The sequence below is a fragment of the Falco rusticolus genome, chromosome 10 (assembly GCF_015220075.1).
Source record: "Falco rusticolus isolate bFalRus1 chromosome 10, bFalRus1.pri, whole genome shotgun sequence".
Taxonomy (NCBI): Eukaryota; Metazoa; Chordata; class Aves; order Falconiformes; family Falconidae; genus Falco; species Falco rusticolus.
In genome coordinates this window covers 20,627,038-20,642,701 of record NC_051196.1, presented here as the reverse complement: position 1 = coordinate 20,642,701, position 15,664 = coordinate 20,627,038, and the positions used below count along the sequence as shown (strand labels likewise).

The 15,664-nt window shown below is 64.6% G+C and overlaps 1 protein-coding gene across 3 annotated transcripts; it reads left to right on the top strand.

Annotated features, from left to right (window-relative positions):
* Positions 1-135: 135 nt before the first annotated feature.
* Positions 136-11,865, top strand: TNKS1BP1 (tankyrase 1 binding protein 1). 3 transcript variants are annotated; one of them, XM_037402951.1, is made up of 13 exons: positions 136-198; positions 744-883; positions 1,546-1,689; positions 1,897-2,542; positions 3,374-3,446; positions 4,337-5,647; positions 6,191-8,190; positions 9,232-9,562; positions 9,811-9,943; positions 10,047-10,186; positions 10,388-10,554; positions 11,132-11,197; positions 11,528-11,865. In XM_037402951.1, exons 3-12 carry the CDS (start codon positions 1,593-1,595, stop codon positions 11,190-11,192), a joined length of 4,959 nt encoding a protein of 1,652 aa, XP_037258848.1. In that variant the 5' UTR covers positions 136-198; positions 744-883; positions 1,546-1,592; the 3' UTR covers positions 11,193-11,197; positions 11,528-11,865. The 3 variants fall into 3 exon arrangements, with proteins under 3 accessions (XP_037258848.1, XP_037258849.1, XP_037258847.1); XM_037402952.1 differs by lacking the exon at positions 136-198 and having other exon boundaries at positions 666-883; positions 3,377-3,446; XM_037402950.1 differs by lacking the exon at positions 136-198 and having other exon boundaries at positions 666-883.
* The last annotated feature ends 3,799 nt before the right edge of the window (positions 11,866-15,664 follow it).

Genomic DNA, 15,664 nt, shown 5'->3' with positions numbered 1-15,664 from the left:
TGGTAAACGGCGCGGCGGGAGGGGCGGGGCAGGGCGGGGCGCGGGGACTCTCTAGTCCTTCCTCTCCATGGTCCGCCCGGCCACGCGGCGCTGGCTTCGCCGCGCTCTCTGGTTGGCGGGGAGGGGGACAGGGGCGTGGCCGGCGGGGGGGGCGGAGGCGCGCTCATGAATATGCAGCAGCAGCGGCGGCGGCAGCGGGTGAGCGGGGGTCGCTCCGCTGGGCTGGGCCTACGGGGAACGGAGATCCCTTCGGGGCCCGTTGTACCCGCCGGAGACGAAGCCGCGGCATCGTCCCCGGCGGGCACAACGGGCTCGGTACCTCCCCGTTTCCCCGAAATCGAGTGGGGGGCTCTGTTGCCACGGCGACGGGCCTAGGCCTGCTGGCTGCGGCCTACCCAGCTACTCGAGCGGGGGCTTCGTTGCCAGGGCAATGAGAGTAGGCCCCGCCGGAGGAGGGCAGGGGGCGGTGGTGGCGGACGCGGTACGGAACGGACTCGCATCCCGGGGCGGGGAGCGGGGCCTCGCTACCGTCCCGAGGCTGCCAAGGGGTTGGGAAACGGGCCCGATGGCTTCCAGATGTGGGCTGGAGCGGTCGTGACGCCGGTTCCCCCGTGGGAGGGAGGAAGGGAGGAAGGGAAGGGGGGTCTGAGGGGGTGGACCCCGGCGGGGCAGTAGGGAGTGAGGCGGGGAGGGCAGGGCAGAGCCGGGAGGAGGCACCGAGCGGGTTTTTCCTGTCCCCGCAGCCCCGGTGAGTCACGGGAGCGGCGGCGGCAGCGTGAGACCCGTGGGACGGCACCCCCCACGCTTCCCCTGCCCGCCCTGCAGCCCCCCCCCTCCCCCCGTGTCCGCGACCCACCCGGGACATGAGGCTGCTGTGGGGAAGGTGAGCAGGGCCCCCCACGGCCCCTACGCTGGGGCAGCCGAGGTGGGCTGTGCGTTGGGGGGTGCTCCCGGCCCCGCGGGGGTCGGGAGGGGCCGGCCGGTACCCCTGGAGCTGCTGGGGGCTGACACAGCCGGTGGGGCTTGGTACGGTGTCGGTGAGGGGCTGGTGCAGGGGGTGGCAGGCTGAGGTGGTTCCCGGGGCAAATTGGGGGTTGGCACAGGTCAGGGGTGTGACTTGTGTGCACTGGGGTGCTGGGACAGCTTGACACAGGGTTGGTGCAGGTAAATGAGGAACTGCACGGTGTTTGGGGGTTCACAGTGTGTGGGAGCCAGTGTGGGGTACACTGATGACTGATGTGTATGGGGGGTATGGGCAGAGGGGGGTTGATGTGGCGTTTGGGGTCACTGTGCCATCCCCGGTTGGTGTAGACATGCTGAGGACAGTGTACAGAGGGTGGTACTGGTGAAGAGAGGGTTGGCAGTGTGACAGTGGTTTATTACACTGTCCAGGTGCTGGCACAGGTGGATGTGAGGGTTTGGCATAGGGCTGGGAGGTTGGTATCATGGCACAGTGTGGCTGCCCACCACTGGGTCCCACTGGTCCCAGAGCCCAGGTGAAGGGATGCTCCCTAAAATGCTTCTTCCTCTTTCCTCTTTCCCTAGGGGCTGACCCTGCACTGTGTCCATTGAGTCCTGGTCCCGGTTTTGCCATGGCCTCCCAGCCGCAGCCCCTGTGCCCTGCCTTGCCCTGCGCCTCTGCCACAGGCTCCGGGGGGGCTGGACTGGTGGCTGGCAGCCCTGAGAAAGGTCTGTCCCCATGGGGGGTGGGAGAAATCGGAGCTGGGGGGGTTTGCTGGTCTGGCCTGCTCTGGGAAGGCCCCCTCTTGGGGTGCCAAGCTGGTGCCTGAGGGCTGTTCTCGGCCCAGTGTGCCCCACTGGCCTTCCCCAGGGAGCCTGGTGGGGCTGCAGTGCTTTTCCAACATGGCGTTTCTCCTCTCCTTGCTTCTCTTGTAGGCACCACTCGCCCCAAGCCACCGGTCCGGCCTAAACCCCGTGTGCTGCCCAAGCCAGCTATGCCTGTGAAGCCCTCCCTGCCACATCCCCAACTGGGGCCACGGCACCCTCGCCCGGCACTGCCCTCTGCCGAGAAGATGAACCGCCTGGCAGGGCCCCAGCCCTATGGAGGGAGCAGCTCGGGGGGGCCCCTCCGGCGCCCCTCCTTCACCCTCAAGTCACCCGAGACCCCCAACGGGAAGGGGCTTCCATCTCCTCTGGTCGCAGCCGTGGAGGACCCGGGTTTGACCCCCAGTGAGGAGGTGCCCCCCACTCCACCGACCCCCTCCCGCAAGGGCCCAGCTCCTTTCAAGGTGACACCAGTGCCAGTGGCGACCAAACCAGAGCGATTTCCAGGCACCACCGTGGAGGAGATCCTGGCCAAAATGGACAGCAGGGAGGGCCCAGGGAGCCCAGACCGATCCCGGCTCTCGTTCTTTTGCCCTGATCCCTCCTCTCGCTTCGGCTCCAAGACCTTCACTGCCTTCCGGAGGCGTCCCAGTGGGGAGGCAGATGGAGCCCCCTCCAGCGAAGCCTGCCAGACACCCCAACCTGCGGTGGGCAAGCTGGGGGTGGGGGATGACGGACACCAGACTGCCGAGATAAGGTAAGGAGCCGGGGTCCCGCCCCAGCAGGACAAGGTGAGGAGCTGGGGTCCTGCCCCAGCAGGATGAGAGGCTGCGGGGACAGGGAGCATGGCTCCTAGCTGTCTTGAGAATGGGAATAACGGAGCTGAGGTCTGGTTACCGGCACGAGGCCGGTGTTCATCCTAAGCAGGCAGTGCCCTGAGCTGCCTCCATGGGAAGGCCAGGGCAGCCGCCGCAGCGCCGGGTGGTTTGCTCCGACCGCAGGAACGGGCTGTCCCAGTTGAGGAGCTGCCTCTGTGCCTCCAGCCCCCGAGGGCTGGGAAGTGAGCCAGCCAGCCATCCTGCTGCCCTGAGGCTGGGAATAACGGGGAGGGGGTCACTCCCCTGGGAAATCCTCCCTTTTTCCCACCCTTGCTATTTTTTATTTTTTTTTTCCTGCTGGGTCATGCCAAGGTGGAGGGAGAAGGCTGATCTGTGGGACTCCTGGCTGCAGGATGTCCTGGGTGAGAGCCAGCACTTGGCCATGCTCCTGAAAGCTGGGTACCTCCGGGAGAGTGAGATGGGGGCTATTTTAAACCAGAGTGTGAGAAACTGGCTCTCCAAAGGACTGAAAACTTTCTGGAAAGGCGATTAGGGCTGATTTGCCTCCCTCCCCTCTGCAGTCACAACCTTGCTGATGGTTTGGTGCCGGGTGCTGCTTGCAGTGATTGAAGGGCCTCTTGTAGTTCATCTGGCCACTGAGGCTGGGGTGGGTGGTTTGGGGCTTGGAGGTGCCTCAGTGGGTGGTGGGAAAGGAGAGCAGAGGTGCATGGAAGGGGAATTTACCCTCCTTCCCCATTTCTGTCTGCCAGTAGCTCCCCCCCAGCCAGCCTGAGCTGTGCCGGGGACCCCCGCGGACGTCGGAGGCCGCCTTCCCCCCCTGACGTGAGTTCTCGCCTCGCCCTCCTGTGCCGCGGTGGCTCCGCTCCTGGGCTCTCTCCTTCGGGGCTCTCCTGTCTCCTCCGGGGCTCCCTCTCTGCGGGGTGCGTGTCTCTCCTTTCTCCTTGGGGTGCTGACCACCCCTTTCTCTGGGGAAGCTGGGTTCCCCCCGACCCTGTGCTGGGTGCCCCGGTGTGGGGCTGGATTATTTTGGAGGGGGTGGTGTGTGCCAGCGCCGCTGCTGAGGCGTGGGCAGGGAGCAACCGTGAGTCACCAGCCAGGGTTTGGTGACCTGGCAGGTATGTGGCAGGGCAGGCCCTTTTGGGCTCCCTGCCAGCCCCCCTCTCACCCTCCCTTTCCCACCATGCTCAGGGTGGTGACCGGGACACCAGGCCACTTCGACGCCGGCGGTGGTAACCCCAGCAGTGACACTGGGTCTCCCCAGTGCGGGGGGCTAACCCTGGCAATGCTGGGCAGGGTGACACTGGCAAGGGGGTGCTCAGCCTCACGGTGGGGTCGGGGCGCAGATTGGGGTTGGTTTTACTTTCTTCTGCTTTGTTTCTTCCTCTCCATCTGTCTTGGCGCTGCCAGAGGGTGGGCACTTGAGGGGGGCAGCAGCGGGGGGCTTGGGGTGCTGCTGTGCCCTGGGCACGGAGCGGGGCCAGGGGCGGCTGGGAGCCGCCTGGGCTGAGTCACGCAGGAAGCAGCCTGGCGCTGGCGAGAAGCATGGGCACCTCCTGCCTTGGGTTTGGGGAGGGGAGGGGGTGCTGGTGGGTGGGACCCTCGTTGTAGATTGGGGCTGGTGAGAGGGCGGGGGGGGCTGTGATTTGAGGGTGGGTGACGCCTTGGAGGTTTCTCTCCAGTGACACAACACCCCCTGCGGGCTCTTTCCACAGCTCTCCTCTCTCCAGCTGGGTGCCCTCGGCCCCCCTGGGTCCCCAAGGCCCCCCACCTGCCCGGCTCCGGGGGCTCCTTTCCAGCCTGCTGAGCCCTCCGCCTCGGCTCCCGGCTCTCCTGATGCCCCCCCAGAGCTCCCAGCCCCCGGCTCCCCGACGCTGGCCCCTGGCTCCCCCGAATCCCCCGCTCGGCCTTCAGCCGAGGTTTCGGCTGCCTCCATCCAGGCCCCGGGTGCTCCCTCCTCTGCGGCCAAGCCCCGGCTCGGCACCTCCTGTTCCCCTGGCTCCCCCCACACTCCCGGAGAGGGATCCCTTGATACTGCCAGCCCCCCCAGCACTCCCGAATTGTCCCCCAGAGCCACCTGCCCCCCTGGCTCTCCTGAGGCTGCTGCTGAGTACTCAGCTCCCCCCAGCCCCCCCCCCGAGCTCCCTGCTAAAGCCTCCCGTCCTCCGGGCTCCCCGGAGGGACCTGATGACTCCCCATTGTCCCCACAGTCCTCTGAGGGTCCTGAGTTCAGCCCCTCTCCCCCTTCCAGGGACTCGGGGCTCCGGCGCTCTTCGGAGGGCGTGTTGCAGCCCCCCACAGCAGGGCAAGGCATGGGAGAGCTGGGGGGCTCACTGAGCGCTCTGCCCCGTCCCGGGGATCCGCTGTCAGAGCCGTCCCTGGGCAGCGATTCCGGTTGGAGCCTTTCTCAGTCCTTCGAGTGGACCTTCCCCTTGCGGGGGGCACGTCGGTTAGCATCCCCTCCCCGTTCCCCCATCCGGGAGACACCTGACTCGGGGCTTTCTGAAGAGGGCGAGTCGGACGGGGAGGACCAGGGCCCCTGTGCCCCATGCTCCCGGGGGGACAGTGGGTCTGAAGAGCCCGGCCCCGTCGTGGCTGGCAGCCGGGCAGCAGAAGGGGCTTCGTGTCCAGGGGGGCCCGTGGCCCAGTGCGAGGCCGAGGGCTCGGCAGAGGAGGAGGAGGAAGGGGAGGCAGAGCGGGATACCACCGTGCCCTGCTCCACTCTCTGCGTGACGGAGCTTGTCCAGGACCCAGCTGAGCGCAAGCCCCCCACCCAGCCCAGCCTCCCCATCGAGGCCACCCCGCCAGATCTGGCCCCACCGGATCCAGCCACTGCGGCCCACTCGGTGTGGGTGCCGGCTGGCGACTGCCCCGTGAACCTGCAGGGCCCTGGTGGGCCACGCCAGGCTGAAGGATCCTCGAGGGTCCCTGATCCCCACGCTGACCCGGGCTGGCTGACGGAGCTGCTGGCGTCGCCTGGGCCTCATGCTGCGGGCCACGGCTCTCCAGATGCAGAGAGGCCCGAGGTAAGGGTGCGGGGATCCAGGCGGCTTCGCGATGGGAAGGGTTAACACCAGGCCCCGGTGTCGGTGTGGCACTGGGCTCTGCTGCGGCAGGGCTGGGTGCGCGTAGGGCGGTGGGACGGGTTGGGTGGAGGCTGAGCGGGAGCATGCTGTGCCGGCAGGGAGAGCTGGGGTGCGGCCAGTGCCGCGTGCGGGGCCTGCTGGGGAGCCATGGCTGGCGGCTGGGGGACCACGGCTGTCCTCCGGCGGCTGCTGGCCAACCTGGAGCTGCGGGATGAGCTGGGGAGGGCTCGCCAGGCGCCAGGCTGGGAAGGGCCCGGGGCAGGCGCAGCAGCTGTGAGTACCCCCAGGCAGCTGGCAGCTGCTGGCGTGGGGAGGGCAGGCGGCAGGATCTGGCCTCCCCTTGCGATGGGACCCCGCTTCTGCTGTGTCCCCCAGGCATCTGAGGATGTTTCCCCCGGCTTTTCCCCTCCAGCTTTCCTCTCTGCAGCGTGAGCTGGGACTGTGACCCCCTTTAACTTCCTCTCCCCATTTCTCTTCCCCCAGAACCTGCTCGGCTGGTCACAGAAGGACCTGTGCAGTGAGTTTGGCATCGGCAGACCTCACCAGGCTGGCACCTTTGACTGGACCCGTGAGGCTGTGGCCAGGGAAAGAGACTGGCCTGGTGAGGTGGAGCGGGACCGGGAGTTTGGGGCCAGATCAAGCTGGGACAGCACCAGGGATGGGGACCGGCAGGATGGGCCCTTTGGCACTGCCAGGAAGGACTGGGGCAGCGATTACAAAGGGACGGAGTTGATGGGGGAGATGAGACTGAGCTGCAGTGACTGGTCGAATTCCCATGGCATGGTGGAAGGCTGCCTGCAGGATCAAGACTTTGGTGCTGGCAAACCCAAGTGGGGCACAGGCTATGGCTTGGGCAGCGCGAGCAGCAGGGAGGAGATGGGCCCCGGGAAGGCTGACTGGAGCAGCAGCTATGGCGTGGGACATGGCCAGCAGCGGGATGAGGAGCCGAGCTCCAGGCAGCCCAGCTGGGCTGGCAGGTATGGCTCCGGGGATCCTGAGAGCCAGGACAGCGAGATCGCACCTGCATGGGCTGGTGGATATGGCACCGGTGATGTGGCAATGGATAGGGAGCTCACCCCAGACTGGGCCAGTAAATACAGTAGCAGGGACGCTGAGACCAAGGACAAAGATTTTACGCTGGGCTGGGCTGGCAGATCCAGCACTGGGGGCGCTGCGACCCCAGACAAGGAGTTTGGCCCCGGCAGGCAGGGCTGGGAGAGCAAATACAGCACCAGGGACATGGAGAGCCAGGACCGGGAGTTCAGCCCCAGCAGACCAGCTTGGACTAGTGAATATAGCACCCAAGAGATGGAGAGCCAGGACCAGGAGTTCAGCCCCAGCAGACCAGCTTGGACTGGTGAATACAGCACCCAAGAGATGGAGAGCCAGGACCAGGAGTTCAGCCCCAGCAGGCCAGCTGAGGCTGGTGAATACAGCACCAGGGACATGGAAAGCCAGGACCGGGAGTTCAGCCCCAGCAGACCAGCTTGGACTGGTGAATACAGCACCCAAGAGATGGAGAGCCAGGACCGGGAGTTCAGCCCCAGCAGGCTGGCCGAAGCCAATGAGTACAGCACCAGGGATGTGGAGACCCAGGATGAGGAGTTCAGCCCCAGCAGACCAGCCTGGGCCAGCGAGTACAGCAGCAGAGAGGTGGAGACCCAGGACAGCAGGTTCGGCCTCAGCAGACCAGCCTGGGATGATGAGCACGGCACCGGGAACATGGACACACAGGATGGCGAGTTTAGTCTCAGCAGAACGGCCTGGGCCAGCGAGTACAGCTCTGCAGACAGCAAAGAGGAAGAAAGAGAGTTTAGTCCTGGCCGGCTGAGCTGGGCTGGTGAACACGGCATTGGCCAGACTGACCTGGCTGATGCTTTTGGTGTTAGGAAAGATGACCTGCCTGGCTCCCATGTCCCTGAGCCCCCGGCCCAGGAGCCTGGCTGGGGCAGCACCCACCAGCAGGAGCGCAGTGCCACCGACGGCAGGGATTGGGCTGAAGAGCTTGGAGGAGCTGAGTGCCACAACCAATTTGGCATCATTGGGACAGAGCGAGTGTCAGGTCCCTCCGGCACTGGAGCATCATCAGATGGCTTGATGTCCTGGGCTGGTGGGATGAGGTCCGGGGGCCTGCAGGAGCCCCTGGGAGACTGGCACAGGGATCTCTCCTTCAGCAGCTCGGATGCCACTGGCTGCCTGGGTACTGGTGATGCTGGCGGGGTTGTGCTGGGGCATACGGCTTGGGATCAGGGCCTGGGCAACCTGCCTGCCCTGGACGGCTCTGCCCAGTCCCGGGAGGCCAGGCTGGAAGAGCCGGGCTGGAGCCGGGACTTTGACGCAGCTGGCTGGAGCGTGGAGCTGCACGATGCCGAGGCCAAGCGCCAGGAGTGGGTTAGTGCGTTCGGTGCTCGCTGTGCGGCCCGGAGCCGGAGCTTCGGTGTCGGAGAGCAGAGACCAGGAGATGGTGCTGCCTCAGCGGACAGGTAAGGAGGGCACTGGTGGTGGCAGCACGGCCCTGGGGCGGGGGGGATCTGACCCGCATGGGTGACCATGCTGCCCTGCAGCAGGGACTTCTGATGCCATGGGCCTTGTGCTGGCATCCTATCGTGTCTCACTCGTAGCTGGGGGATCTGCTGCCTCCGGCCCTGGGCTGCTGGAGCTCCTCTTCCACTGCCTCCACGTTTCCCCGTGTAGTTTCTGGCCCCACAGGTGGAGCGGAACATTTTTAAAGGACTGGGTTTCAACTTGTCCCAGCAGGATCTGCCATCTTGAGCTGATCCAGGAGGGGCTGATGCCTTCGGGGCTTCTTGTGCTAGTCTCCCTCTGACAGTGGCAGATATAGCCCTGTGCCCTTATGGTTTTGCTATGTTGTGGGAACCCTGATTTCAGTCAATCTGCACAGCTGGGGATTCTTAGAATGAGAAATTCCCCAAGCTGCCTGAAAAGAAGGATCCCAGGAGAAAGGAAGTGAAAGCCCCAAGGGCCTCTGGAAGGCCCCAGCCTGCTGGACACGTGTGGGGCAGTGGGGAGCTGCCCTTGCCCTGGGAGCTGTGCAGTTTTCTGCTGCCAGCGCCTTCCCACGCCCCAGGTGGCCCTGATCATCATCTTCCTGCCCCCTGGGGCCTCTTGGTCACCCGGTGTCCCCTGGCCACCTCCTGGGGCTGGTGGCCCTACTGGGGGGTCTGACACCTTTCTGTGCTCCAAGGTGGAGAATTGGCCTGAGTCCCCTATCAGTCTGGCAGCTTCCTTGCTCTCTCCCCACCCCAAATTCTGCCCCAGCCTTTTGGGAGGGTGCTTTGAGGGAACTTTCCAGCAGTGCCACCCCCTTGGTGTGATATCCTGGGAGAGAAGTGGGGGGTCTTGGACACCCGGGTGCTTCTCTAACTTCAAGGGAGCAGCGTTTGGCCCTCCCTGTGCCTCAGTTTCCCCTGGGGGCAGACGGAGGTGAGGTTCAGGGCAGGGGAAGGGCCTGTGTTAGCTGGAGCTGGAGGAACTCTGGGGTCTCGCCTTGTCTCCCTGAGCAGAAGCATCCGTCTCTCAGACCCCAGTCCACCATTGAATGATGCTCCAGCTGACCCCTCAGCTGTGGAGCCCAGTGAGAGTGAGCCGTCCAGCCCTGCTGGGGAGGAGAGAGACCCCCATGAGATGGCTGCTGCCCTGCAGAGCCCCAGGGCCTCCCCTCTGCTGCTGGAGGCTGCTGGTGGAACCCTGCCAGATACGGAGAGCGAAGAAGCCCCCTTGGACCACCCAGATGGGAAGAGACCAGCAAGCTGGGAGGAGAAGCGGCTCTCCCTGGGCACCCCTCAGTCTGAGGGACCCACAGACCATGCTGGGCAGGAATTCACCTTTCTGGAGGTGAGTGGGGAGGGGACAGCTTCCAGCAGCCCCCTCATATGGCCCTGGGGGTTCCCAGCTGTCAAAGAGATGCTTCTCTGGTGCCCCTGTCCCTGTCCCACTCTGGGGATAGGGGCTTTACTCTCTGGCCCTAGCCTCCCCTGAGGGACAGGCTGCAGATTCAGGGCCCCCCAGGGCTGTTGCGGGCATGCTGGCTGAGATGGGGGTCCCCAGCGCTGGGCTCTAACCTGTCCCCGTGGGCCCCACAGGACATGGAGGTCCTGGACAGCAGCATGTACCGCAGCAAGGCCAACCTGGGTCGCAAGCGCAGGCACCGGGCACCGGCCCTTCGCCCTGGGGCCACCTCGGAAGGGGACAGCTGGATTTTCCGGGACTCCACAGGTGAGAGCCTGTAGGATGGTGATGACAGGAGAGGGATGGCAGGGCCATCTGTCCTCAGCAGAGGTGTCTCATGGTGATGCTGTCCCCTGTGTCCTCCCTGCAGAGCCCCGTCCAGCCCCCCCAGTAGCGTCCTCCGACGAGGAGGCAGCGGAAGAACCCAAGAACCGACGGGTGCGAGCGTCCCCATCGGGCAAGGGGGTCAAGATGCCACTCTTCCCTAGCCTCAACACATCGGTTCTCAAGGTGGGGCCTGCTGGGACCCCAGGCGAGTGGGGTGACACCTGGCCGGCTGGAAGGGAGGGTTTGACCAGGGGAGGGGAAGCTGAGGCATGTTGGGACCGAGGAGGGGTTGGCCAAAGGGAACTAGTGCGTGGAGGAGTCGGTGGGAGGATTTGGGAGGGGGCAGAGCACGGTGTGCCCACCTGACTGCTCTTCCGCACCCAGGCCAAGCTGAGGGGTCGAAACCGCTCAGCTGAGGAGGGGGCACTGCCAGGGGACAGCAAGGCAGCCCCCCCCAAAGACCCTCACGTGCAGCGCTCCAAGTCCTGCAAGATCCCTGGCTTGAGTGGGAAACCCCTGGCGCTGCCTCCCAAACCGGAGAAGTCCTCAGGGTGAGTGCTGGGGTGCAGGACACTCGGGAGGCGAGGGCTGTGTCTCGGGGCTGTGCTGGGGGAGCACCGGGGCTGGGAACGGAAAGGGGGGCTTGGGGGCAGCTGCTGGGAGGATGCTGAGGACTGGGGAGGTGCTGAGGTGGCTGCTGCTGCATTGGGCGCCCCAGCAAGGGCTTGAGGGAGTACTATGGGTGGATTTTTCCAGAGGCGTGAGGGTTTTGGGGTGCTTTAGAGGGCTGAAGGCGTGCTGAGGGGCGCTGGGTCCCTCGCCGGTGCGTGCGGCTGGCAGCAGGATGCTGGGCGGGGGGGGGGGGGCTGTGCCGGGCCGGCTTTCCCAGGGCCCGTTGCCTGGAGAGCCGGGCTGCTCCACCCTAAACACTGCTTGGGACGCAGCCCTTAAAGCCCCAGCAGGCGCGCAGCTCCCTGCCTGCCCTCCCTGTGGGGCCCCAGCCCACCGAATCCCCCCGGGAGCAGAGATCAGCTTGGGGTCCCTCCTGACCATGCCCCCATGGGGTTGGTCCGGGGCCCGGGGGTGTCTTTGGGGGGCTTGTGCTGATGCTGTGCCAACACTTCCCAGGTCAGATGCCTCCCCCCCGCACTGGCTGCAAGCATTGAAGCTGAAAAAGAAGAAACCTTGAGTGGGGTGAGTGCAGGAGTTGAGGGGCTGCTGCAGGACAGACCCCAGCCCATGGGCAGGGCGTACCTGGGGCCTCCCCCTCCCCACGCTTCCTGCCTCGGGGCTGTGGGTCCGGGGGGGGCTGGAGGGGGCCATGTGGCCAGAGACGTGGCCGTGGCGCAGGTCCTGCTGCGCTGCACCATGCCGACTGGGGTGGGAGCATGTCCCTGTGTCCCTGGGGTCTGTGCTGCTGTGGGGAGCGGCACGCTCCCTCCTGCCTGCTTGTGGCCAGGGTCTCCACTGGGTCTGGGGCTTCACGTGGGGGTCTCACCCCTCTCCCTGCTGTGTCTTTTCCAGGCTCGCCCTCCAGCCAGCACGTCCCTGGAGGCTGACAGCTGCCGTCCCCAGGATCAGGCCTGCCCCCTCCCTGCAGCGGGACGCGCACACACACACACACACACACACACATGCATCTATGCACTTTGTACGATGCTCGCAGGGTCCCTGTCCCCCTCCCCAACATAACACTTCCCCCTCCTCGACTCCTGTGTCCCCGGGAGCTGGGGCGTGGACAGTGAGCCCCCTCCCTGCCCCTCGCCCCCTGCTCTTGTATCACCCTCAGACAAAGAGCAGCAGGTCAGGATCGTGGTGCCACTTTGACAGGACAATAAAACTTCCTCGGTTGGTTCAGGGGGGCTGGTGGCCCTGGCTCTTCTCTTAGCCCCGCGGGGCTGGGGGGGGGGGAGGACACTGGTGCGGGGACTGCCACCAGGAGGAGCTCTCTGCTCGCAGCTGGGACGTAGGGCACCCATGGGTGCTGCCTGGCTGAGCGGGGGGCACCCCAGCATCCTGTGGGAGCCTGCACAGGGGCAGCGTGCACAGCTGGGCGCCCACGTGTGCAGCCCTGAGCGTGCTTCTGCATGCAGTGATTGCAGACCCCCTGGCACAGGCCCATGCAGGCGTCTGCCAGCCCCACTGGTGATGCACCCACACTCTTCCCTGCACTGCTGTGCCCTGTATGTACCCACACCCCCTCGCCCCCCGTTGCACCCCCTGCACACACAACATCCCTCTGCAGAAGCAGCCGCTTGCATGCACGCTGGCTCCTGTGCGCGTGGCTGAGCCCGTGTGTGTGTGTGCGCCCCTGCCCACGCCTGCAAACTGGCCGTGTGCACCCACCCCAGCACCACACGGCGCCTTGCTGCCTGCTGCCAGCCCACCCTCTTGCTGGGGTGCTATGGTCACCCCGAGGAGGAGCAGGGACAGGTACCACCCTGCTCCCAAACCTTCCCACAGGCGGAGCAGCCTGACCTCCCTCCTGCCGAAGCCAAGCCTGTGAGGGGGCGGATTGCGGCAGCCCCCCTGGCAGTGGCGGTGGCTGTGGTGCAGCCAAGAGGCTGGGCTGTGGAGGAATGGGGGATCCCCCGTCCCTACAGCTGGGCTGGAGCTGAAAGCCACAAAGGAGACGTGTTGCCGGCGGGCACCGCGTACATCCCTCCGGCCTTGGGTTTTGGCCAGGCTGGTGAGCCGAGCTGCTGCTACAGCCACTCTTTGGGTACCTCCTGGGTCTGGCTGTGCCCCCCCGGGGTGGGACCCCCAAGGCTGTTTTTTCCTGGCAGTGTAATGGAAAGAGGGAGATCCAGAAGGAGAGATGTAGCCAAGGGATTGCTGTTTCCCTGGTAGGATGTGAGTAACTCCAGCCAGCTTCAGAGGAAGTCGCCTAATCCCACTTTGCCGCACAGCTGAATGCTGCCCTCCCTCGCAAGAGGTGCCTGGGCAGTGCCAGGAGCGTGGTTCCGTGTCCCCACCAGTGCCCGGGTGGCTGCACGGGGCCCTGGGCACGCCAGGGGGACAGTCACTGCTCCCGAGAGATGGCTGCTGTCTCCTGTCCTCGGTGGGGCAGCCCCCTGCCATGCATCCGGGCAGTGGGCTTTTGCCGAGCCCTGTGCGTCACGTGGATCCAAGGAACCCGGCGGACAGTTGATGGGATCAGCTATTCCCCGGCAAAGCTCTGTGCCGTGAGCTGGTCGGGGTCTCCTGCTTGCCGCCAAGCCCTTGGCTTCATCCTGGAGCTGTAGCGAAATCCCAGCCTCTCCCTTCCGAGTGCCTCCGACGGTGGCTGCCCTGTGCAGGGCCGGCAGGGAGGGACATGGGCCCTGGGATTTATTCCCCAGGGATTGGGAGTGAACGTCCCCAGAGCCTCTTGCTACTGTCTGGGATGGGGCTGTGGATGCCCGAGGGCAGCCCCTCTGCCCTCGCTGAGCCCCTTGCTGCTGGGCTGGGTGCCCCAAGCCCCCCGTAACTCCCTCCCCGCACCCCCAGTCCCATTCCTGCTGCCAAATGGTGCTGCAGATAACGGTGTTCGTTCATGGCCCTGCCACCTGCCTACAGCCCCTCCCCGTGGTGTTGGGGCCCTTTGCCCAGCCCTGGCCACCAGCCTGCCGCCAGAGGCCATGGCAAACCCAAGGGGGGGGGGAGGGGGGCTGCAGCCCACCACAGGAGGCTGCAGTGGGTCGGCCCACAGGCAGGGACCGTGCCAGGACCCCCGGGTGGCACTGCGGTCTGTGTGAGCAGAGCTGTCCCCACTGGTGGGGCAGTGAGAGGGTGACGGGACTCATCAGCCCCTCAGCGTCACTGGCAGCTTTTTGGCAAGGCATCACTTCAGCGGGGCTGGAAAGGGTTACCTGTTCTCCTGTGCTACCCACAGAATACAAAAATAGTGGAAATCATTATTAATAGTGATCTTCATTACCCAGGCTGGAACATCTCCCTTTGTAGCAGTTTCTGGCGATACCAAGGGTCTAATTAGCATTTCTTTTATTTCCCTATTTTATTCCATTTATTAGCTAATAGGCTTAAGTAACATCTTCGTCAGGCTCGGTTTGTGTGGGGGTCTGTCCCTTCTTTAAACAAACTTAGGGTTTTAACTTAAATCAGCAGCCCTCACATTTATGCGTCGATTTTTAGCACCTTTTAATTTTAATTCTGCAAAGACCGTGCTGGACTTGGCACCTCACCCTGCAGGGTTAACGGACACCTTTCCATCCCACTGGCCCGAGTCATCAGATACCTCATTATTCATTATCTCTGCCCTGCTTTGTTCTCCAGGCCAATGGCTTTGGGGTCCCCTTCAGGCAGATGGGTTGGTGGCCACCGTGGCCACCGCTCTGGGGCTCCCACTGGCACCCGACCTGCACCCCCAGTTCCTAGCACCTCTCCCTCCCGTACTGCTCGGTTTTGCTAATTTTGGAGACCTCTTGGAGCTTCCCCCCCCTGCATTTCAGGCACTGAATTACCCCACCCCCCCACCCCCCCCCTTTACACCACTTTGCTGGGAAAAGGGACCCACTGCGCCGGTGGGGGTCTCTAGGGGGCTTTGCCCTCACAGCAGCGGCACCCCCCAGCTCCATCCCCGCAGTTCCTCCACTGTGCCAGCGCCTGGGTGGCACTAACCTTCCCACAGCGCGTGACAGTGGAGGACAGCTCTGCCCCCCCCCCTCCCCGGGCCTGTTGCCCAGCCCAAGGTCCCCCTCCCCCGCCTCCCCGGGCACTTGTGGCTTTTCAAATTTCACTTTTTGCAAAGTCCCGCTCAGCTTCTCTGGTGTTTTTCCCCAAAACAGTAATTGTGAGAGCTCAGCCCCGGTGGGATGATCCCGTCCCACAGCTTGGCTGTGCCCTGCTGCAGCAGGGAGCTTCCCTCCTCCTGCTCCCTCCAAATATTTTATTTTTGGGGTGGGGGTGATTTTTGTTCTTTCTTGGCTTGGCCAAAGGCATTGTTGTGTTGAGCTCCTGCTCCGGGCAGCAAAGCACAGAATTGGGGCGCAGCGAGGGCTTCCGGTTGGCATCTGGTCCTGCAGCAGATGATGCCTTAAAATGGTCTTTTTGAAGCATGGGGGGGAATCCTGGAGCTCCCCCTCCCCGGAATTTTACTAAACGCATAGTCTCCCCAGCAATGTTGTGCTCAAAACAGGGCCCCAGCAATGTGGGACCCTCCCAGCGCCACGACTGTTTGCAAAATGCAACCCCCTGGAAGCAAAATATAAAATCCGAAGTGCAAAATGCCAAACGCCAAATGCAACATCCCAAGTGCCAAACACCAAATGCAAAATGCCAAATGCCCCCCCCCAGCCCCCACACCCAGTGCAACACCCTGCTGCAAACTGCCCCATGCAACAGCCAAATGCGAAATGCAAAACCCCAGGCGCAGCCCCACTCCAATGCAAAATGCTGACTGCAACGCCCCTAAGGTGAGACCCCCAACACAAATTTGGACTTGCAGGGTGGCGGGTCTGTCGTCGGCCCTTGTGCCCTCCAGCCCTGCCAAGTCCCCCCTCCCCAAGCCACGGCACCAAACCTGGGCGCCAGTGGGGTAACGGGAATGCCCCAGGAGGTGATGGCCCTGCAGCAGGGCGACGGGGGTTATCTCGGGGGCTGACACTTTGACACTTGGGTGAGAGCTTGGTAAAACCCCCCAGGAAGGAGCCAGATGGAGAG